Raw genomic sequence first — 23,841 nt, 5'->3', positions numbered from 1 at the left:
GTTATATTTGAGTTTCAAAGTCATCCATACAGCAATAAATTATTTCACACCTAACGTAATAGTGTATACATAGACAGTAGAAACTATGTTACATAAGATATGTTGCTTTATTAGTAAAGCCCATCAGCCTTAAGAGAGATAGGGACCGGACTCGCGATGGATAGGTCAGCAGCGAACTGTGCACGCGCGTTGGGCGCTGTGGGGTGGTAACCAATCAGAGCCCGAGGGAGGCGGGTCGGAAGTGAGGAGGCGGAGTTTGTCGTTTTGGCGCAGATCAGGTAGCGACCATATAGCAGCACTTCCTGGGTCATGATCCCAATGGTTGCGCCCCCATTGGTCCACCACGACTCCACATGTTAGCACCTTAGTTCAAAAACCAATAATCAAAGAGACCTTCATTAACCCAGATTACAATAATGAATAGGAATATGGTAGAAAGTTATGTTTTATTCAATTAATGTATTTCTAAAATGTAAATTACCTGGGCATAAAAATGACACTTTAGCAAACTAGGATCTAAAGTAGCTAGTATTTTAAGATTAAAGTTATGTTGAATTGATTTTTTTGTTTCTTTTTGGTGGAAGGCCTATTGGAAAAGATGGGTTTGGCTGAGCTGATCACACCCAGACAAGTTTTACCTAAATGGGATTTGAGGGTCAGGCGGGGAGCATGGCAGCCACTGAGATCCAAACATCAAGACAGTTTGTCACCTAGTAATGCATTTTGCGTAAACCTGTTTTTACAAACATGTAAGGGGAAGCACGCAATTGGTGTATTTTCTGCTGTTAAAGAACAGAAAGTTCAGCATGTGGAGGCCACCTACTGGGCAACAGAAGCCACATAAATAAGATTATTGGATTGACTGCAACAGATTATAGCCTCGCTACACACTCGATGCTTCATAAGAAAACCACCTGTCTTACTAGATTTCTTGTCAAGATTTGGCGACGTTGAGGTAAGATTATTTTTCTCTCTAAGAATCATCTAATTCTGGTTTTATTTTCACATAATTTCATTAGGATTCAGTGTGCTGCAACAGCGGGGAGCAACATTTCTCAGATAAAAACTGTTGAGTTGTTGACAGCTTGAATTAAAATAGTTTTCATTTGGGGGAGGCGCGAACAGCTCGGAAACATAACCAGTTATTGCTGTTAGCCTAGAGTTTCTAACTGGAAACAGTAAAATCTGTTGAGGTCTTACAGCATTTTCCTCAGTCAAAGTGAAAGTGTTGTAGTGTCAGAGTTTTTGGACAACAGGCGCAGCAGCAGTTATCTGTTTGGTTGTAGAATCAACATCTGACAACAGTGGACCTTCCGCTGTTGTTAATCCCAGTGACAGGCTTCATTATTTTGGTGGCACCAAACCACTGTTGTGGTGCCTGACCTGCTCAAATGCCAATGGAGTTGAATCCTGTTTGCTTCATCATGCACAAGGTCGAAATGAAAGACGGGCAACCAGGGAATCGAACCTAACAATGGACGAGCCTCCACAGTGTAGGAAGGGGGAAGGGGGGGATGTTGCACCTCCAGATTAATGCTTCATAAAAAATGAAAATATAGGCCTGCATTTGGTTCATTCTGGTGCTGGTTCCTATATTTTGCACAGATGTAGCCCCTGTAAATCCACTTCACTGCCCTGAAGAGTTCAGACTCGTCTTTCCCAGTTCCACCACCGCAGAGTTCAGATTATTCCACCAATTTCAGCGCTATCACACATCAATACTGCTGCTCAGATAAAGTTTGTGCGGATATTAGCGCTCAGGAACGGCTAACAAAGCAACAATTGTTGCCGTACGGGGTTTTCTCTCCGTGGAGATGGACAGCTTGTGTTGTGTGGACTTACAGAGTATAATCCCCTCTCACAGGGTGCCAGGATAATGTCAGCAGCTGAGCGAAAGGCAGACCACGTTTGGTTGCTTGTAGTTGACTGTCAACTCACAATAAAACCTGTATGTGGGATTCTGTTTGAGGAAACTTGTGTGCTATTTTCCCAATGCAGACCTGGAACCATGATCACCGGCGTTCTGGGGAATCTATTGTGCTGCACGTCAAAATTAACCAATGTTGTAGTTCCTGAAAACAGCACAGAATCCACTGACGGCTTCAAGTTTCTAGAGGTGAAACCGGGCCGTGTCCTGCGGGTCAAACACACTGTCCCTGACCGGGCCGTGGTGGAGCAACCCACGCTGCCGGAGGGGAGTTTCAGCCTAAAACGAAAGATCAGACTGTACGAAAGCGGACAGCTTTACATCGATAACCTTGGCGACGCTGTGTCGGGAGCACAGAAAAGGTGCCAGAATGGAGACACGGAGCCAAACAGCATGGTGGAGGTTGACCTAACAGACTGTAGCAACTCATCATCACCCGTCAGCAACCCTGAGGCCCAAACTGAGCCGGGCACAGCTGGAGGAGACAGAAGGAATGTGCCAGCTGCACTTCACGTAAAAAAGTCAAAGCCCAAAAGGACTGTGGTGATCGACTGTGAGAGGAAGATCTCAGCCTGCAAAGGGACTCATCCAGATGTGGTGCTGTTCTTCATCCATGGAGTCGGAGGCTCACTGGACATCTGGAGACACCAGCTGGAGTTTTTTTCCAAGCAGGGATATGAGACGATTGCTGTGGACCTGGTGGGTCACGGAGCCAGCTCAGCTCCACAGATCGCTGCGGCGTACACCTTTTATGCCCTGGCGGAGGACATCAGACTCATCTTCAGACGATACGCACGCAAAAGGAATGTCCTCATAGGACACTCTTACGGGTAAGTAAGATATCAGTGTTGCAGAAGACACATGCAAAAACACTACAGACATCATCAGTAACCAGCCCCCTATTGTACAGCGTGTCCTTCTGCACCTTCTTGGCCCACGAGTATCCTGAGCAAGTCCACAAGATGGTGCTGATCAACGGAGGTGCCCCCACGTCTCTGGAGCCCAGCGTCTGCTCCATCTTCAACCTGCCCAGCAGCGTCCTTTACTGCCTCTCTCCCCTGCTGACCTGGTTCTTTCTCAAGTGAGACAGGAATAATTGACTTAATTTAGATGTGTTTGCTGTAGGATGGATGGATGGATGGATGGATGGATGGATGGATGGATGGATGGATGGATGATGGCTGGATGGCTGGATGGATGGATGATGGGTGGATGGATGGATGGATGGATGGATGGATAGATGGATGGATGGATGGATGGATGATGGATGGATGGATGGATGGCTGGATGGATGGATGGATGGATGGATTGATGGATGATGGCTGGATGGATGGATGGATGGATGATGGATGGATGGATGGATGGATGGATGGCTGGATGGATGGATTGATGGATGATGCATGGGTGGATGGGTGGATGGATGGGTGGATGGATGGATGGATGGATGGATGGATGGATGGATGGATGGATGGATGGATGGATGGATGATGGCTGGATGGATGGATGGATGGATGGCTGGCTGGCTGGATGGATGGATGGATGATGGATGATGGATGGATGATGATGGATGGATGATGGATCTGTTTCCGCGTCTTTGATCATCTGTGTAAACGTGCTCTTTTGGCAGGGCTGGCTTCGCCCGGCAGGGCTGCAGGGAGCGGCGGATGCTCAGAGAACACAGGGCCTTCCAGGTGCCGTCCTTTGTGCTGCGTTCCATGATGAGCGGGCAGTACTGGCCCGAGGGGGACGAAGTCTATCACGCTGAGATAGTAGTGCCCACCTTGCTCGTGCACGGCATGCACGACCGATTCGTCCACGTCGAAGACGACCAACAAATGACCGAGGTGAGCTAATTGCAGAGTTTTGATCAATAAAAGGAGGCAAGTAAATCAATAGTATTGTGTAGCCTTTAGCGCTTCCATAAAAAAAACAACTTTTTACCTTAATCTTCTCAGACCCTTCTGATGGGTTTCCTGAAGGTTGTGGCAGATGGCAGCCACATGGTGATGATAGAGTGTCCCGACCTTGTCAACATACTCCTGCACGAGTTTGTCCTTTGGGAGCCGCCACCCCCCCCACCTCCGAAGAAGGATCCAAAAACTCGCCCAGAGACCGCCAAAGGTGCTCGAGCTCCGCTGGACCTTACCATCGTCCGCCCGGCAACTGCTGAACGGACGGCAAAAACATAACTGGAGGTCCAAGGTGAGGTGGATGTGGCCGTGTGTCTGTGGAGGCGGAACAATAAAGCTACAGTCTGGATGATTAAAGGAACAACAGCCCAGCTGTTTATCCAGGACAGACATTTTAGCCGTGCCTTGAAGGAGAAGCTTGGTCTCCAAACAGGGAGGAGCTGCTGTTCAGAAGCATCTCAGCTGTTGCTCATGGAGAGACTGACAGATGGGTGCAGTTAATACAGTCAGACTGATGCTAACCTGATACCCAGACACGGGCAGGCAAAGGAGAACCAAGGAGAACGGATGCCGTGTCGGTCTGTTGTAGCTAAGCCAAAGATCAGCCTACTTCTGGAACCTCGGCTGTGATGCAGAGCTACAGGTCCTGGAATGAAGTTCCTCACTTCTACACATTCAATCATTGATGAGAACATTTGTGCGGAGAGGGAGAGGGATTTCATTTAATCGACATGGTGCCACAACACAGTATAAACAGTGTTAACCTCAATAACAAAACCTGACAAAATCGGATATTACCAACAGGAAGTCCCTTTTTCCAGTTTTCAGCTTCTGAGTGTGTCACAATCATAGACCCATTTTCTCATCCGTCTACTCACCAAATCTTTGCCTTTTTGTCACATGACAAGTCATCAACTCTTTATATGTAATATTAGCAAATTTCAAGTTTCATAAAGAATAAAATCAATGTATGTAAATGTAAGTAAAGCACTTTTTTATACAAAGATTGTTTTTTTACACAGTCTATTTTTTCTTTGTATAGCTATAAAACAGGTTAAAGAAAGTCAGATGAAAAAAAGACAAGTAAATGTTTTTGCTCTTGTTTGAGTTTGAAAAGCTGAGACCCATGGACAAGATATCTTATCTTCTTAATTAGTTTTACAACCGCCTTCAAAATCTCGACAAACTTCTTCTTTTAAAATGTCCAAAAAGCAAAAATGATGTTTTTCTAACAGTTCATTCATATTCTCTCAATGATTATGTTTCAACATTTAGCTTTTTCCCAAAAAAAAGACAATAAAAGTGTCCAATGACAGAATATTTTTAATCCAGTTCTTTCTTTGTGTGTTTTTTTCTACACATTTAGCCCCAAAACATACACATTATGGTAGGTTGATTAAAGTTCTGAACTGTACAAAGAATAAACATTCATCACTTTATAATCTACTAACGCTATGACTCAAGAAGTCAACTAATGTGTAAAAGAAAAAAAAACATAGTTTGACAACAGCTCTTGATAAACCCAAAGAAAATACTATATTCATAAATTAGTTACAGTGTTCGTTTTGGAAACGGACGGCTAAAAATTCTGTAACGGTATTTATACATTCAGGAATATTCTTATTTTTTTTTTCTTAATTTTTTTTCAAAATAAAAGTAGTAATTAATCGATTATCCTCCCAGACTCCTGCTCAAACCTCAACGGTGACAGTGCTGCTCTTCTCCCCAGTCGCCGTGGAAACGTCTCCATCGGCACCCTCTTCTGCCTCCTGGTGGTCAGTGCTGGTAGTGCTGGCCTGCTGCTCTGCTGTTTCATTGACAATCTGGACAGAGTTCTGTGCTGCTTTCACATCCCCGTTCTGGACTGGATAAACCACTTCCAGTGCATCATACAAGAACTGGTACTGCTCCTGAAGGGTAGATTTGTATTTTATTTTATGTTTCTTCTAACGGTCATGAACAGCAGCAGCAGACGTATTTAAGTGCAATGCTAAAATAACTTTTTCAGTTTTAAGCTGGAGAAGTGAAATGGACTGGTTCCTTGTTCCTACCAGACTGGGGCACATGCCCTGTCTCTCCTTCCGTAGAGTCTTGACCACCTGGAAAACATCCACCATCTTCTCTTTCTCAGCGTTGTCCAGAAGGTTCCACAGGGCACAGAAGGCCCCTGAACGGGAGGAGCCGTCGCTAAGGGAACACAAGGGAAAACAAACACCTTAGGGACCGCAGTGACAGACTGAATAGTAAGCAAATATTTATGCCAGTCTAATAGAGTTGTTCCTCTGTTCGAGAAGAAGTTTCTAAATACCTAAGAAGATCCTGTGAGGAACACCTGTGACCTCACTGACTGGACATGAGCAGTCATGGTGAGACACCCACTTCCTGTGTGAGAGGCTGTGTGTCTGTGAAGTGGTCTTACTTGCAGTGGACAATGATGGGCGTGCTCCTCGGCCACGTGTAGCCACATCTGTGCTTGATCTCCTTGATCAGGTCGGCCAGATCTTGTGGTTTCTCCGGCACCTCTTTGTCCCCCCACTTCAGGAACTGGAAGTGTTTCACTTGCTGGTGCGCGTCGGTCTGTCGACACGAGCGCAGGTGTGACGTTAAAACAAAAGCTGGGATCAGAGAACGCACGTGTCGTGCAGGACGCTGCCGAGTTACCTTCAGGTGATGGATCGTCATGTTGCGGAGGATGAAATTGGGGGAGTTGTCTGTGCTCTCAATCTCCACTTCAATGTCCTCAACTGTCTTCTTGTCCTCACCCCAGTAAACACAGTCCTATGAACAAGAATTTGAGAGTTTGTGCCACTGATTTTTCTATGGAAGAAGTGGAAGGAGGAAATTAATTCAACTGAAACCCAGAAGCACGATATCCTCTTTGACTTTGCATTTAGAACAAGGATTTTATTTTCTCCAAAAAGAGGTTTTCCTACTCAGTGTTTGGACAATACCTCGTCTCCCTGAGAGCAGTCGGAGAGCATGACAACAATAGATACTCTGTTCTGGAGAATCATGGACCAGAAGTCAGCCACAGTGTCTGGCAGAGGCGTCTGTGCTGAGATGAAGGTGTGCGGGCCCCAGTAACCCTGCGTGGGCAGAAAAGGAACATTCGTCAAATGTTCTACACGCTCCTACACAAATAGGATGCAATGGTTTTAATTTTACATGTTCTAATATTCATGCAGCTGCATATAAGCTTGGGTTTGTTTAGAGTTAATGAGAAAACAGCTGCTACAGCTCAGCTGAGCAGATTTAAAGCTGTTCCACGTTGTTGGACTGGAGTCTGTTACGTTTTTATGCAGATGAGGGTGAGGAAAGATGCTAAAGTACATACACTTAAGAGGGAGGCATTGATGTACTTGGCGCTGTCCTCGTCATCGTATGAGGACGTATCGTAATCGTCATCGGGATCGCTCTCATGGCTTTTTTCTTCGTCGAGTTTCAGCAATACTCTGTTGTAGTCATCTGAGGGCGCCAGACGTCAGCGTAAGCACACGTGATGGGACGCGATCACATGTTGTTGCATTTAAAAAGTGTGTTGAGCTCACATGGGATGACGGATGAAGTGCGATTCTTCTTCTTGTTTTCTTCTGTAACGCCGGTGTTGAAGGTCCTCCAGTTTTTGAAGTTAGGGAGTCGCTGATTGATGAAAAAAGATTTTATTAGCAGATTAATGTCAATACAGAAAAATATAAGACAAATGCAGAGGAGAAGCGCATATTTTCCTAACCACAAGAGCCAGTGTGTAAGATATATATTTCAGGAAAAAAAGATGTTTGTGCTTAAGTTTGTCCACTCTGGGCTACAGTAGAAACGTGTTGGGACAGTCTAGTCACGCAGGAGAACCCATATTTATAAAACAATGTAAATACTCAATCAAGACAAAGTCATAACTCATAACTATTAACGTACTTTTTCACACACATGTGTGATACAAAAACACAAAATGAACTTTGTGACAGTTCATTTAAACATCTCACACGCTGGACCTTTTTCACGTGCTTCCTCATTCAGCCTTGTGGTTAAAAACAAGTTTCATACTTCAAACTCATCCTCCAGTAAAGTTGGCTCATTGTCGGAGCTTCTCTGTTTGAGTGTGTTCAGCGTGCTGTGGAGCTCCTGCAGGGTGTTCTCGGTCTCCCCAAACTGGGTGTGCTCCAGCAGCGCCTGGTGAATCAGGATGTACTGAGCCTGGGTTGGGGGGGGACACACCAACAAGATCAGCCAACAAGTACTGCCTGTGGAAATCACCCGTGGATTATTTTGTATAACAGAGAGACGCTGCAGCTGAGTAGCATAAACCAGTTAGACAAATGCAGGTACAGCTTCTGAGCTCTGAGAGGCTGCTGAGGAGCTCTCACCACCAGATCAACTGCAGCTGCTTTCTGTTCATGCACCATCGTGCAGTGTCAATGAACCACGAAACACCCAAGTTCACTTTCTGGAAATCACAGGCCATTCCATATATTTAGCAGTACATTCAAAGTGTTCTGATAGCTCAGCAGAAGTGTGTAGAAGATTTAAATAACTCTAGAAGATTGAGGTCACTAGTAAAAAAGGCACCTCAGGTGATGTAAACTAACACAGACACACACACACACACTCTCTCTCTCACTCTCTCTCTCTATGACTGTGCCTTTACCTCAACCTGAACCATCAGACATCTTTGTCGGCGGAGCATGACCACGTAGCCGTAGATGTCCACCCTTCCTTCGGCCTCCAGACTCTCCATCATGGCATCGATGCCGATGTAGGTACCCGTCCTGCCGACTCCAGCACTGCACACAAGGTTAGAAACATCATTTCACATGCGTTTGTCTCTTCAGGAGTCTCTTCATTTAAACTGGCCCGACTAACACTAACCCGATGATGTTAGAGGCGAGTCCTGGCGCGCAGGTGAGGGTGTGTTCTGTGACCTACCTGCAGTGGACGACGATGGGACCACTGAAGAAATTCTTGAATGAGTTTACTCGGCGCCTCAGTTTCAGGAGGAGTTGCGCCTCCTCGGGAACGCCGTGGTCGGGCCAGCTCATGAACTGGATGTGAGTCACCTCCCTCTCTGAACCCTTATCCCTCTTCTACACACACACACACACACACACACACACACACACACACACACACACACACACACACACACACACACATACTGGCTTTGTTTATGTTTCATATATAATATTGTCTGAGATAAAGACAGTGAGTGACTCACATTTGTTAGACTCAGATGGCGAATGATGTAGTCGGGGTAGTGGTCTTCTGAGGTCAGCTTTACTATAAACTCCTCAAAGATCTCGGTGTCTCGATCTTCTGATGGCCAGTACTGAGCACACTTTACCTGAGGGGAGAGGAAATTCAAACAGGGATCAGCATAGAGCCCTTATCCCTGCACCACCCACCCATCCATCCAGCTAAAACCTTCTACTCTCACCCTGTTTCCCTCTTCACAGCGTGAAACCATGACGATGATGGAGGTCTGCTGCTCCCAGATCATCCTCCAAAAGTTACTCACAGTCTCCTCCTTCGGACCTACCACACATGCAGCACCAGTTAGGATGCACCCAAACGCAGTCTCATGCACGTGTGATGAATATGAAGACGTTACCTTGAGCTGCTATGTACTTTTTGGATTCCTTGAACCCCTGTGATGAGAAAACAAGTCATCATCAAAAATAGATCATGACCTCCAACCCTGATCAACCCAGAATGTTCTTAATTGAGGGTCGACAGCACAGAATGTTTGAATGTGTATTTGTGTCTGTTGTACGTCTATAAAGCTGGCGTTGATGTAGTCACAGCCTGCGCTGCCGTTCCCAGTGGTCAGTTGGACCCGATTATAATCATCTGAATCAAGAGAGGAGAAAAATAAAGATAAAATCAACCACGTGACCCCATCTGTGAAGGAGGGCATAAAGTTTGAATCAACAAACCGAAGCAGCTGTCTGATATAAGTGCGTGATTGCGTAAACATGTGAGGATAGCCAATGGTGACGCTCAGCGCACGTGTGCACGTGTGTTTGCTTGACTCACATGGCAGGATGTCCACATAGCGGTTCTTGGGGACATTGTGGGACTTTTTGGCCTCTTTCACGGTGTACTTGGAGAATATTCTTGGGATGCTCTGAAATCAAAAGGACATGGTGATAATGGGGCGTATTGTTCATCCGGAGCCGCCTGGTGTGCAAATTTAATCTGTTCGGTTCCAGTCTCAGCTTCCGTTCTAAACCATCCAATAAATGCACCACACTCTCTGACACAAAACACTTGTATTATCTTTGTGAGGACCCTCATTGGCATAATAAATTCCTCAACCACTTAACCCAATGCTTTAAAATACATATTTTGGTCCACACTATGTATCAAATAAGGACAAAGACAAATACACAATTATATTTCTATCTTTGTGGGGACTTCCAAAGACATAATCTAGCATTAACATTACCCTCTTCCTAACCATGCTGAATAATTCCCAAACTCCAACCCAAACCCATTTCTAACATCACCCTGAAACCCATGTCTTAATCCTCAGAAAGTCCATTGAAGTTGAGGGGACCAAGAGTGGTCCCCGTTGTAGTGTTCAATAGGTAGCAAATACAGAGAGAGACAAAGCAGATATGGTTGGTACCTGGAATTCAGCCAGGAAAAGTCTTCCTTCATCGGCAATCTTTCTCTTGTAGGCATCCAACAGCGTTTCTGATGTAAGGGGCTCAACAAATATCAGCTTTTCTTCATCGTCTACAACACCCAAAGCAGCCACAACAGAACATTTCAGAACAGGACACTCAGTAATTTTCATTTATACAGAACACCACTGCAGTTCCAACTTCTCCAGAGTCGTGCTTTCACATCCTATATTGGGGCCCACAAGAATACAAACATGACAAATCGTCACATGCTGTTACAAGCAGCAAATAAAAATAAAACACTCACTGGTTTTGGGTATAAGAATCATGTTTTCACTGGTGTCTCTGCAAGAACATTTAAAGGTGTGTTAAACTGCGAAATCGGCCATCAGGGTGGTGCACGAATGCAGCTTCGGTTCTCACCGGGACCTCTTCCTCTTCAGGACATAAATCTTATAAGCCACAAGTATCAGAGCCACAGATGTGACGATGATGAGGAAGATCAGAAAATTGATCAGAGCGGGTTCATTGTCTAAGAAAAAACAAGACATGTCAACAGAGCTGCTGCAGTGATGCTGGACGCTGCAGAGACGTGGGCACTTACAGAAGGTGGAAGTGGTTCTTGTGTATGGACTGCTCTCAAAATGGCCATTGAATGTGGACGCCTGGATGGACGGAGAATCTTTTAAAACACTGATTTAAACTTGGAATCATCCCAGGACAGCCAATACCAACCTGCACGGTGTACTCTGTGGAGTAACTGAGATCTTTAAATACAAATGACCGCTTGGTTCCATTCCTGGTTTCCTTAAGGGTTTTTGCCTTCATACAGGCGCACAATGTAAAACTTCGACGGTCCGTTAAATTTGCTGATTTTATCAACTTTAACTGTAATCTGATTGTGCTCTTGAACATCCAAATGCAGCTGAGGTGGCGTTTCTGGTACTGAAAATAGGGTTAATAATAACAATTACACACAGGGAAGAGTTTAATAGTCAGAATAACAGTCATCTAAAACAGCTCACACATCAAATACTCACTTCCAGGTTCAGTCCTATAATGAACTTCCTGGCGGGTGGAGAACTTCTTGTATTTGACATTGATCCCACACGTGTAGTCTTTGAAGGCATCAAGGTGAGAAAATGAACACGATACTTGCTGAGACTTTATAGGAACATCTTTACTTCCTGAAAGAGGAAAGAATTTTAAATTAATTACAGATTCCAGAATGTGTCCTCAACAACCAGGGACATCTCCGCCATCACGCATAAATGTCCCTGTTTGTGACAAACAGGACCATGTGTGGGCAGCAGGAGCTACACACTAAAGCCATTCCTCAATAATACTTGCCAACTTCTGTGAACTTTTGAAGTAGCAAAGAAGGAAAGAAAGTTACACATGAAGCACAGCAGTATCATTCTACAGAAGCAACACTGGGGTGCAGCGCCTCACTCAAGGGCACCATGATAAATTGGAACAGGCGCCGTGGTGAAATGATACTGTCACAAGGCCACACAACTATTCTCTGATGCACATTTGATTAAAAGTACAACCAAGTATGCCCATTGAAAAACAATCATATTTTTTGCCAAAATAACAAAAAAACAAACATAAATAGATGTCATTTCTCAAATCACAGCATACAGCCAGGGTCTTGCAAACTTGGAGCATACTGTTCAAGCTGCAAACTTCGAACTGGAACCGTACAGCTATTGATGACGTATGAGACTGATGAAGAATTGAGCAACTTCCAGTTTGCCGCTAGTTTTTCTTGCTGGTTAAATGGTAAAATCCTGCTGCCCTCTAGTGGTGGACGGTGGTACTGTGCATTAACGCCTTCTTTCATATCAGAATCAGGACACGGGCCAAAATAATATAACTGACCAATAAATTAATAATCACATAAGTCAATAATCTAGTTTCTCCCAACCATTTACAATAAAATTATAATTAAAACTCAAGCTAAGTTGTCTCCCAATGTTTTACCTCAATAATGAAGCTGCACTGCTCAAATAAGAGTACAGGTAAAAACACAAATCAGTATTTTTAGTAGATGATATGATAAGGGTTAATGGCATTGAGAAAATGATGTCATTTGTTATAAACAGTTATTACCTTTTACATGGTTGTCACAGTAGCAGTCGTAGGAAAAGTTGAACTGGGTAAAAAGGTCTTTACAGACGGAGCTCGTCAAGTTCCAGTGCAGATTCATGGAGGTGTTGGTTAAAACATTGGATTTACTGCATTCATATATTGTCAGATCTGTTGAAATACATCAGAATCTGTCAGTCTGCTGGGGTCATGTGACACATCCTCACATTCAGCTGTAATCAACACGCACTGCAGTCGATCCTGATGTCAACGTCCTGCGTCCTCAGGGAGACGGTCCCACGCGTGACGACAGCAGCACAGCTGTAGTCTGTGTAGGGCTCCAACTCTGTCAGGCTCTTATACTGGTGGGGGCTTCCCTTTTCTGATGGGATAACACGTAGAATGATCATGCAACAGAATTCTAAATAATCAGGGCATCTTCTCTGTGTCTCTGATTACCTGAACAGACGTGTTCCACGGTCCAGTTTTTACAGTTTGGAGGGAGCGTTGTCTCTATTTCTGCAGGATATACATCTAAAGGTCTCAGAGTTATGTGACTTGGATCTTAAAAATCAGCAAAAAAAATAAAGACTTTTGTTATTATGTTTATCTTTAGTTGTTCTTTCCGGCATGAATGTGTTGTACATACCAAGATTGATGAATTTGGTGAAGGGAAACGAACCACAGCTTGTGGAAACGTTTGTTGTGAAATTCGTGCAAATGTCCTTTGAATCGTATCTGATGCAGAAAGTGTCATCGTCGCGCAGTTGCATGTTGTTGGGTTGAGTTAGGAGAGATCGGATGTTCCATTTGCTCCGATAACAGATGTGTCCAGGTAAGAATTTGACATTTTCAAAGTCTTCCATCTCTAAAAAAGACGGATGAAGGAGAAACATGTTTGCAACAGCGATCAAATCCACACAAAGCTGGATGAAGAAAGGGACCGTTGTCACTCACTCGGTTGCAGGGTAGCTGTGGTATTTTCAGTCTGGTTGCAGTCGATGGTGCTGTGTTGAAGTGTGAGAGCGAGCCGGTGCCTGTAGCTGGTGCAGGGTTTCAGGTTCAAGATGTCCAAAGATGTTTTATCAGAAGAATATATTTTCTCTGTCATATTGTCGTGCTCCTGCAGAGTTAGGATGTATAATCCAGCAGTTGTAGAGTTACTGATGGTGAGTCTGAAGCCAAACTTGATGGGCTTCAGAGTGTAAGAACCTGTGAGGGAAACATTTATAACATAAATAATGAACACATTTGGATGAAGCCTTGAAATAGAAATGTCCTGCTGTATCAAACATTGTCCTTTCTGCACCCGTACATTCTTGCAGCCTTACTGAGAAATGTCTCGCCATTACAGAAAAAACCAGAGGATCTTAGTTCCTGTGTGAAAACCTGTAAGATGTACTCACACTGTGGAGCTGCAGGAGGCTGCGTGGGGGCTGCACAGCACGTTCAAATGAGATAAAAGAAAGAGTAAAAAGCAAAGTTAAAATCTCTGACACACTCAGATCATGGAGCATGAAGAAGCTGGTGATGTTCAGTCAAACAGATTTGTGTTGTAGATATCAAGATAAACCACTCCAACCATCACTGGTAGCATTTGTTGAGCTTGTTATAGCTGAGATGTTAGTCAGGGCCATCGGGGTCGTTGGGGTCGTCAAGGAGACCGTGGTCTCATTGGAAGCTGTAGAGGGAGAGGACCACAGATGTCATCATCATGTAGAAACACCGCACAGCAAACTGCTTCTACCTGTAGTGAAAGCCAGCTGGCGACAACACTGAACCGGACTTCTTCATCTATAGCTACAAACATTACCGGCTGGGGTGGTCGAACTCAGGCTTAGAGTGGTGGAGAGGTTTGATGATGAGTGGTGAGTGGAGGTCAGGGGCGCTACTGAAAGCGTGACATTAGCCTCTGTCACGGTGCTTGCATGAGTGGTGAGTGCAGGAGAGGTAGTGGAGGCTGCATTCCAAAAGAAGAAAGAATAATCAGACCAGACGCAAAATCAGAGCCACCATTTCTGCGGAGTTTTGTCATATTTTACGCAAACATTGATGACGACAAATGACGTCCTCTGTTATTTTAAATAAATCTTCCAGAAACTGCAGTTCAGAAACATCGTTAACATAAAATCTCTGAGTTGATTCAAATGTCCTGATCATTTGTTTTTTATTTCAATCTTAAGTTTGGATTTAAGTACACCAATGTACAAACACTAATGCTTCTGATGTGACTGATCAGTCAAAGTCGATCCAACCTCTGTGATTTCAGTCCTTTGGCTGAGGTCACTCAGGCCCTGATAACTTTATGTTGGGACCATGTTCTGGTCTAAAGAGGAAATAAATGTTTGTTAAAGCAATGAATCAAGATTAGTTACAGTGTTATATTTATAAGATTGTTATTCAAATATATCCAAAGTGATTTGTGGACTGTAGCATCTGAGGGTTGTTGAAATATTTGTTTTCTGTAAATTAACATGTACCAGCACTAAAATTGTGAATAGTTGTCACAGATAAAATAAAATAAATGGCCTGCTCATATGTTTCATTGTAGCGCGCAATCTAAACAGTTTCCTTATTTAATGCAACATACAGTCATTCCGTGAGTGACACTCTGCTGCCTGGTTGCCGTGACAACCAAGCATAGAGGCACACGTCAAAACCGCTAATTTCCTGCCTCACCCTGACTTTAAAAGTACAATGGCTCCAGTTTGGTGATAGTTTCTGTTGGAGAGTAAGAGTGTTGTTTTTAACAGCTAAAGTGCTGCTGAGCTAAAACTGGTTAACATTAGGGCGGTGTGACGCAGCATGTCTAGCTTCAGCAGAGATGTGCGCGCTGCACGCACAGGATGTGGTTTTGGTGCATTTGTTTCTGTTGGTACATTTCACTGCTTCGCTTTGACCGATGTAAAGAAGTTTCGCTGGAGAAGTAGAGTGAATCAACCGCAATTATCTCCCCAAAGTTCCGTGAATCAAATCATTTTTAATTGTACTTTTCGTTGCGGACTAGCGCTTCCTCATCCTGGGCTCGTGCTGGCTCGGACAGGCCGAGTGGCCACGCGCTCTCGCAGCAGGAAACGCAGCAACCCGGAAGTGGTGGGCCGCGTGAGGATTCAGTTGAGCGCTCGAGCGTCATGTGTGAGTGGAGCCTCGGTCCAATTCTCAGAAGCGAGGTTTTTACACACGATTTAATGATCGATTGATTAAAAACAATAATTTTGCTTTTGTCATTCCAAGTCCAAGAAATTAACATCCGCAGATTAATAAATTATATTTATTTTTCTTTTAATTAATTGCATCACAGCATATTCCGCTGCCACATATTCCGCAGGACAAGAAAAATATTTTAGTGTCAATTTTGTCTTATTAAAAAAGTAATTCAGAATGTTATTTATATTTTACATTAAACTGATAAGCCAGAGATATAATAGTAATGTTTCCTTTTTTGAAACACTGCCGTTTGTATTTAATTAAATAAAATAGAGCATCTATTTCCAAAAAAAGTGGATAAATGTCCAGAGTAGTAACAGGTGTATTAATACAGAAATCCTGTCAAATTTCAGATCAGATTATTTAATCAGGTCACTCAAAAATCAATATATAAATGTGATGCAGGAAGCAGCAAAGTAGGAACACACACACACACACACACACACACACACACACACACACACACACACACACACACACACACACAAAGCAGAACAGAAACATGGCGTGTAAAATTCCCTTAACTTTGTATATGCAAGAAGACATTTTAAATAGATTTCTCATTGACATCCTCCTCTGATGCGACACAACTGTTTATTTTTCTGCCAAACAGGCTCAATTGTTAAATTTAAGGTGCATTAAAAACAAATGGAGCCGCAGCTTTAAGGTGTGATGAAGAGAAAATGGTCCTTTCTGCCCTCGGGTTTGATTGTAAGCGATTACATTTAAGGAAATTTCCCCAATATTCAAACAATTTATTTTTAAAAATCAAGAACGCTGCCAGACTGGCGGCTGAGGGGGGAACAATTTCCCACCATGATCAGAAGCACCACAGCCACCAAACAAGCTTAAAAAATAAATGAGTTTAAACTCCGCATCCGCGCTTACTTTCCTCACAGAACAGGTGATATTTTGGTACTTACAGGAGGCCAAAGTGATGATTCCAGCCCAGAGCAGGATATTCAGACCAAAATAACCTGCCATATCCACGAGTCAGCGCCGGGACCAGCACACAGCATACAGTCCTGATGGGAGTAAACCAGCCAAGCAAATGTCTCGCTGCTGACTCCAACATAAAGGTTTTGAAAATTGTGGCTTTTTCTTGTGTTTTCTGACGCAGTTTCCCGGACTTGCTCCCCAAAACCTAAATAGTGGGAGTGATGTCACAGCAGAAGACGCCTGCTTTTACCTTCACATCACTGCGACAGGAAGCTTAATTTCAGCTACGCCACCAAGAACAGGAAGTCTTCTCTTCTCTAATCTTTCCTTGCCCTTGCTAGAGTTTCAAAAACCCACTGACTTATGACAAAAAGAGGAAGTTTGGCATGTAAAAAAAATCTATCATTGTCTGTCTAACATTTTAGAAAATAGTGTGTCAATTTGCAGTTTTATCACTTGATTCTGGGATAACGGGGCCATCACAGGTCTGCTGCCTATTCATAGGCAGACCGTCAGACAAAATGACCCAGGGTCAAACTAAAGATGACCCCCACCCCTCCGATATTTTGGGGCAGTCTTGCCTTCAATTGACTTTGCAGGACCATCAAACTCACACATCACTCACACGGGGGAGGGTAGAGGGTGGGGGTGGGGCTGCTTGTTATGAGGCGGTTGCTGCCATCTTGGTCTCGATGCAAACGTAATGCAGAAGTGCATCGAGACCAAGATGGCAGCAACCTTCAATGGCTGACATCTTGGACCACTGAGCCGACGAGGCCCGGCCTCCTGATTGGTGAATTCTCCCACACGAAACATCCATATTTGATTACACAGGAAGTGTCGTACTTTTGAAAATAGCACCGAGCTCAACAGAGCTTGCATGTTTAGAACCTGTTGTGGGGGAAACACAGCGCTCCAGTCCTCGCCTGCAGCCAGTGACTCATCGGTAATGTGACTTAGATTTTCATTTCTGTGGTTATAACGCTGTAGTCCAGCAACAGCCGGGAGCTTTACCGGAACCATTTTGACCAGATTAATCTGATTTGAACATTTGGTGGAAGAATGTCAGCAGAAAAGGGGATTAAGGTCTGGGAGCCATGATGGGAACCATTTTAGAAAGCTGGTTTTCAGTTCCTGGATCCAGAAACACAAGTTTCTGATCCCAACGGGTGCAAGCGAAGGATGCTGAGTGCTGCGCCGCCGTGAGGAAATACACGACATAAACCGAATGAAAACACAGAAACTACGAATAAACCATGAATGTCATGTTGCCTGGAGACTCCAAACTGTCCCCCAGAACTGGTGACCTGTCCAGGGTGTGTTCCCAGTAACTGCTGGGATGGACTCCAGGTTATAGACTATTGGGTTTCTGGTTTTGATCAACACAGCATGAACTTGACATCGTCTGTCCGTCAGTTTTTTCCTGACCCGATTCGAGGGTCTAAGGACAGCTGGGGTCACAACTGTGCAGGTTGGGGCAAACACTGTTGGTGATTTGGGGCTCCAAATAGGTTTGATTTCATTTAAAGCCGTGATTTCATTTGAAGTAAAAAAGGATGCGTTAAAGTCACAGTCTCTGAGGTCATCACCGCAGCAGCAACATGGTGGCTCCTGGGCAACTGGTCACACACCAGCATCCAAACCTGAAATCAAAAGAACTCTTCCCACAGTTGCTGCATCAATTTGTTCAATTTGTTGATAAGCAGCAAGAAGACCGATGTTAGAGAAAACCTGCAGGTCTAAATGTTGCATAAGAGAGAGAGAGAGAGCGAGAGAGAGAGAGAGAGAGAGAGAGAGAGAGAGAGCGCGCTTGACAGGAACTAACTGATATGAAGGTCACTATAAGAAGAACAAGGTCATAAAATTGGTGATATACCTTTAATTCTGGAATAATAAGGAATATTGACAATATGATGACCAAACGTCAAATGTGAGCAGATCAGTCTTCAGCAGATAAAAGTTTTTGCTTTTGCATTATTGTACATTTGCACTAACTCAGCTGGCCTGGGTGCAGCAACATCAGCAGCTTCCTCTTTCAGTGAAAAACGTGCCACATTTTCCCCTAATAGAAAAAAAAAATCCAAAAACCCATCAACCCAAAATTTGTCACAACTTCCCCAATTTCTTGATTTTTGCTTTGTTTTAGAAGTCTTTGATTAGTGCTGAAAGCGTTTGCTGCATTTCCTCTCCTCCTCTCTCCTCCTCTCTCCTCCTCTCTCTCCTCCTCTCTCCTCCTCTCCTCCCCTCTCCTCTCCCCTCTCACCCTCTCCTCTCCTCTCCTCTCCTCTCCTCTCCCCTCCCCTCTCTTCTCCTTCCCTCCTGTCTCCTCCCCTCCCCTCTCTTCTCCTTCCCTCTCCTCTCCTCTCTCTCCTCTCTCCTCTCCTCTCCTCTCCCTCTCCTCTCACCCTCTCCTCTCCTCTCCTTCCCTCTCCTCTCCTCTCCTCTCCTCTCTCTCCTCTCCTCTCCTCTCCCTCTCCTCTCCTCCTCTCTCCTCTCCTCTCCTTCCCTCTCCTCTCCTCTCCTCTCCTCTCCTCTCCTCTCCTCTCCTCTCACCCTCTCCCCTCCCCTCCCCTCCTCTCCCCTCCCCTCCCCTCCCCCTCCCCTCCCCTCCTCTCCCCTCTCCCCTCCCCTCTCCTCTCCTCTCCTCTCCTCTCCTCTCTCTCCTCTCCTCTCCTCTCCTCTCCTCCTCCTCTCCTCCCTCTCCTCCCCTCCCCTCCTCTCCTCTCCTCTCCTCTCCTCTCCTCTCTCCTCTCCTCTCCTCTCCTCTCCTCTCCTCTCCTCCCTCCTACCTGGAGAAGTCAGTGGCCCTGGTTACAGTGGAGATGCTGGAGGAAGGAGGTGGCGGCTGTGCTGCTCTGCTCTCACAGCTGCGACCACAGAGAGGCGAGACAGCAAAATACCCTGCAAACGCTGCATGCATGCACCAGAGCTGTGCAGCGCTCCAACTGTTTGTTGCCTGGCGCAAACAAAGGACGTATATGTAGGGTGCAACAGGAAAAAATGGCAATCAAATAAGCAACTGAGAAGAATCAAAAATCAGCACAGAAACCCACCATTGGCCAATCATCATCTCATCTTTATGAGGAAGGTGGTGAGAAATGTGGAAAGGTTGAGATAGCAAACTTTTTTTTACACTTCCTGTCAGCTGTTTAGGATTGTGGCACAACAGACAGGCCTCACCCATTTTTCTGCAGGTATGAATAACACCTGATGGGTCTCACATTAAGTATTCTAATCTTTCCAACTTTTAAAATCAGACGGAACCACAAGAATGCAGATGAGCGTCAGCCTCCAGTAACTGCTGTAGCGCCTAATGACCACTGGAGGCATCACGGTGGTGCGCTCCTGAAGCTTCCGGTCTCACCGGGACCTCTTCCTCCTCCTGGTGTAAATCTTATAAGCCACAAGTATCAGAAGCCCAGATATGTATGAGATCTTTAAATACAAATGACCGCTTGGTTCCATTCCTGGTTTCCTTATGGGTTTTGCCTTCATACAGGCGCACAATGTAAAACTCCGACGGTCCGTTAAATCTGCTGATTTTATCAACTTTAACTGTAATCTGATTGTGCTCATGAACATCCAACTTCAGGTGACGTGGCGTTTCTGGTACTGAAAATAGGGTTAATAATAACAATTACACACAGGGAAGAGTTTAATAGTCAGAAGACAGTGATTGTCATCTAAAACAGCTCACACATCAAATACTCACTTCCAGGTTCAGTCCTATAACCAAACACCCGGTCGAGGACGGAGAACTTCTTGTATTTGACGTTGATCCCACACGTGTAGTCTTTGAAGACATCAAGGGCAGAAAATGAACACGATACTTGCTGAGACTTAACATCTTTACCTCCTGAAAGAGGAAAGAATTTTAAATTAATTACAGATTCCAGAATGTGTCCTCAACAACCAGGGACATCTCCGCCATCACGCATAAATGTCCCTGTTTGTGACAAACAGGACCATGTGTGGGCAGCAGGAGCTACACACTAAAGCCATTCCTCAATAATACTTGCCAACTTCTGTGAACTTTTGAAGTAGCAAAGAAGGAAAGAAAGATAGTGTTTATTTGCCACATTTGCCACTCCATGCTTGCAAGGTACACACACTGGTGTATATACACATGAAGCACAGCAGTATCATTCTACAGAAGCAACACTGGGGTGCAGCGCCTCACTCAAGGGCACCATGATAAATTGGAACAGGCGCCGTGGTGAAATGATACTGTCACAAGGCCACACAACTATTCTCTGATGCACATTTGAGGAAAAGACAAACAAGTATGTATCATATTTTTTCCCAAAATAACAAAAAAAACATAAATAGATGTCATTTCTCAAATCACAGCATACAGCCAGGGTCTTGCAAACTTGGAGCATACTGTTCAAGCTGCAAACTTCCTTCGAAGTGGAACCGTACAGCTATTGATGACGTATGAGACTGATGAAGAATTGAGCAACTTCCAGTTTGCCGCTAGTTTTTCTTGCTGGTTAAATGGTAAAATCCTGCTGCCCTCTAGTGGTGGACGGTGGTACTGTGCATTAACGCCTTTCATATCAGAATCAGGACACGGGCCAAAATAAATATACAAATAAACAAACTGACCTATAAATTAATAATCACATAAGTCAATAATCTAGTTTCTCCCAACCATTTACAATAAAATTATAATTAAAACTCAAGCTAAGTTGTCTTCCTATGTTTTACTTCTTCAATAATGAAGCTGCACTGCTCAAATAAGAGTACAGGTAAAAACACAAATCAGTATTTTTAGTAGATGATATGATAAGGGTTAATGGCATAGAGAAAATGATGTCATTTGTTATAAACAGTTATTACCTTTTACAGGGTTGTGACAGTAGCAGTCGTAGGAAAAGTTGAACCGGGTAAAAAGGTCTTTACAGACGGAGCTCGTCAAGTTCCAGTGCAGATTCATGGAGGTGTTGGTTAAAACATTGGATTTACTGCATTCATATATTGTCAGATCTGTTGAAATACATCAGAATCTGTCAGTCTGCTGGGGTCATGTGACACATCCTCACATTCAGCTGTAATCAACACGCACTGCAGTCGATCCTGATGTCAATGTCCTGCGTCCTCATGGAGACGGTCCCACGCGTGACGACAGCAGCACAGCTGTAGTCTGTGTAGGGCTCCAACTCTTTCGGGCTCTTATTCTGGTGGGGGCTTCCCTTTTCTGATGGGATAACACGTAGAATGATCATGCAACAGAATTCTAAATAATCAGGGCATCTTCTCTGTGTCTCTGATTACCTGAACAGACGTGTTCCACGGTCCAGTTTTTACAGTTTGGAGGGAGCGTTGTCTCTATTTTTGCAGGATATACATCTAAAGGTCTCAGAGTTATGTGACTTGGATCTTAAAAATCAGCAAAAATAAAGACTTTTGTTATTATGTTTATCTTTATTTGTTCTTTCCGGCATGAATGTGTTGTACATACCAAGATTGATGAATTTGGTGAAGGGAAACGAACCACAGCTTGTGGGAACGTTTGTTGTGAAATTCGTGCAAATGTCCTTTAAATCGTATCTGATGCAGAAAATGTTGTCGCGCAGTTGCATGTTGTTGGGTTGAGTTAGGAGAGATCGGATGTCCCATTCGCTCTGATAACAGATGCGTTTAGGTGAGGATTCGACATTTTGAAAGTCTTCCATCTCTAAAAAAGACGGATGAAGGAGAAACATGTTTGCAACAGCGATCAAATCCACACAAAGCTGGATGAAGAAAGGGACCGTTGTCACTCACTCAGTTGCAGGGTAGCTGTGGTATTTTTAGTCTGGTCGCAGTCGATGACGCCGTGTTGAAGTGTGAGAGCGAGCCGGTGCCTGTAGTTGGTGCAGGGTTTCAGGTTCAAGATGTCCAAAGATGTTTTTATCAGGAGAATATGTTTTCTCTGTCATATCGTCCTGCTCCTGCAGAATTAGGATGTATAATCCAGCAGTTGTAAAGTTACTGATGGTGAGTCTGAAGCCAAACTTGATGGGCTTCAGAGTGTAAGAACCTGTGAGGGAAACATTTATAACATAAATAATGAACACATTCTGATGAAGCCTTGAAATAGAAATGTCCTGCTGTATCAAACATTGTCCTTTCTGCACCCATACATTCTTGCAGCCTTACTGAGAAATGTCTCGCCATTACAGAAAAAACCAGAGGGTCTTAGTTCCTGTGTGAAAACCTGTAAGATGTACTCACACTGTGGAGCTGCAGGAGGCTGCGTGGGGGCTGCACAGCACGTTCAAATGAGATAAAAAAGAGTAAAAAGTTAAAATCTCTGACACACTCAGATCATGGAGCATGAAGAAGCTGGTGATGTTCAGTCAAACAGATTTGTGTTGTAGATATCAAGATAAACCACTCCAACCATCACTGGTGCATTTGTTGAGCTTGTTATAGCTGAGGTCTCCAAAATGTCTGGAGATTTCCCGGCGTCCCCCTCTTTGGGCTCTGCCATTGACTTTGTAAGTTGGGAAATTCTGCTTTTAGTTTGTTTTTTTTCCTCCGTGGAGGAAGAAAGACTGTTTTTTATTCATTTGGTCCTACTGGCTTTTGGGGTCTGTTTAATATCCCACCGTGACAGTTTTCAAAGTCTCTTGTGTTTTTTCTGTATACGGTGCATAAAAACAAATGGAGAAAATGGTCGTTTCTTGTTTCTGCCCTCGGGTTTGATTGTAAGCGATTACATTTAAGGAAATTTTCCCAATATTCAAACAATTTATTTTTAATTTCAAACAATTTCCCACCATGATCAGAAGCACCACAGCCACCAAACAAGCTTAACAAATAAATGAGTTTAAACTCCGCATCCGCGCTTACTTTCCTCACAGAACAGGTGATATTTTGGTACTTACGGGAGGCCAAAGTGACGATTCCAGCCCAGAGCAGGATATTCAGACCAAAATAACCTGCCATATCCAGCATACAGTCCTGATGGGAGTGAACCAGCCAAGCAAATGTCTCGCTGCTGACTCCAACAGAAAGGTTTTGAAAATTGTGGCTTTTTTCTTGCGTTTTCTGATGCAGTTTCCTGGACTTGCTCCCCAAAACCTAAATACCGGTAGTGGGAGTGATGTCACAGCAGAAGACGCCTGCTTTTACCTTCACATCACTGCGACAGGAAGCT

The 23,841-nt window shown here is 44.2% G+C and overlaps 3 protein-coding genes across 3 annotated transcripts in view; 1 reads left to right on the top strand and 2 right to left on the bottom strand.

Annotated features, from left to right (window-relative positions):
• Positions 1–814: 814 nt before the first annotated feature.
• abhd8b (abhydrolase domain containing 8b) lies at positions 815–5,168 on the top strand. Its single transcript, XM_057038907.1, has 5 exons — positions 815–955; positions 1,999–2,757; positions 2,838–3,008; positions 3,555–3,771; positions 3,883–5,168. The coding sequence occupies exons 2-5, from the start codon at positions 2,009–2,011 to the stop codon at positions 4,114–4,116; spliced, it is 1,371 nt and encodes a 456-aa protein (XP_056894887.1). The 5' UTR covers positions 815–955; positions 1,999–2,008; the 3' UTR covers positions 4,117–5,168.
• On the bottom strand, positions 5,143–17,168 carry ptprc (protein tyrosine phosphatase receptor type C). The gene is given in 31 exon segments (XM_057038904.1): positions 5,143–5,747; positions 5,889–6,024; positions 6,257–6,414; positions 6,499–6,615; positions 6,789–6,923; positions 7,172–7,302; positions 7,386–7,476; positions 7,879–8,028; positions 8,480–8,615; positions 8,758–8,915; positions 9,047–9,172; positions 9,266–9,363; positions 9,440–9,476; positions 9,602–9,678; positions 9,865–9,955; positions 10,460–10,569; positions 10,765–10,802; positions 10,881–10,989; positions 11,062–11,122; positions 11,193–11,276; positions 11,278–11,402; positions 11,498–11,644; positions 12,573–12,719; positions 12,799–12,930; positions 13,008–13,112; positions 13,198–13,416; positions 13,506–13,760; positions 13,955–13,984; positions 14,131–14,229; positions 14,362–14,508; positions 16,679–17,168. Coding segments are annotated over 31 exon segments (3,729 nt in total). The 5' UTR covers positions 16,740–17,168; the 3' UTR covers positions 5,143–5,528.
• Positions 17,169–20,088: 2,920 nt separating this feature from the next.
• Positions 20,089–23,841, bottom strand: part of LOC130529068 (uncharacterized) — an 8,602-nt gene continuing 4,849 nt past the window's right edge. Inside the window, exons 6-9 of the mRNA XM_057038964.1 lie at positions 21,763–21,894; positions 21,528–21,683; positions 20,407–20,547; positions 20,089–20,306 (exon numbers count right to left, since the gene is read on the bottom strand). Of these exons, the coding sequence (XP_056894944.1) occupies positions 20,089–20,306; positions 20,407–20,547; positions 21,528–21,683; positions 21,763–21,894 (647 nt within the window). The remainder of the gene's footprint in view (positions 20,307–20,406; positions 20,548–21,527; positions 21,684–21,762; positions 21,895–23,841) is intronic.

This window comes from Takifugu flavidus, chromosome 7 (genome assembly GCF_003711565.1).
Source record: "Takifugu flavidus isolate HTHZ2018 chromosome 7, ASM371156v2, whole genome shotgun sequence".
NCBI classification, from domain to species: domain Eukaryota; kingdom Metazoa; phylum Chordata; class Actinopteri; order Tetraodontiformes; family Tetraodontidae; genus Takifugu; species Takifugu flavidus.
The sequence above is the reverse complement of the archived record's forward strand: the minus strand, read 5'-3'. Positions and strand labels throughout refer to the sequence as shown.

Bases quoted from the DNA above. Each gene is read 5' to 3' on its own strand.
- abhd8b (XM_057038907.1), top strand. From the start codon at position 2,009: ATGATCACCGGCGTTCTGGGGAATCTATTGTGCTGCACGTCAAAATTA. The intron at 2,758-2,837 runs GTAAGTAAGATA...CCTATTGTACAG, and splicing joins CTCATAGGACACTCTTACGG to CGTGTCCTTCTGCACCTTCT. The intron at 3,772-3,882 runs GTGAGCTAATTG...TAATCTTCTCAG, and splicing joins ACGACCAACAAATGACCGAG to ACCCTTCTGATGGGTTTCCT.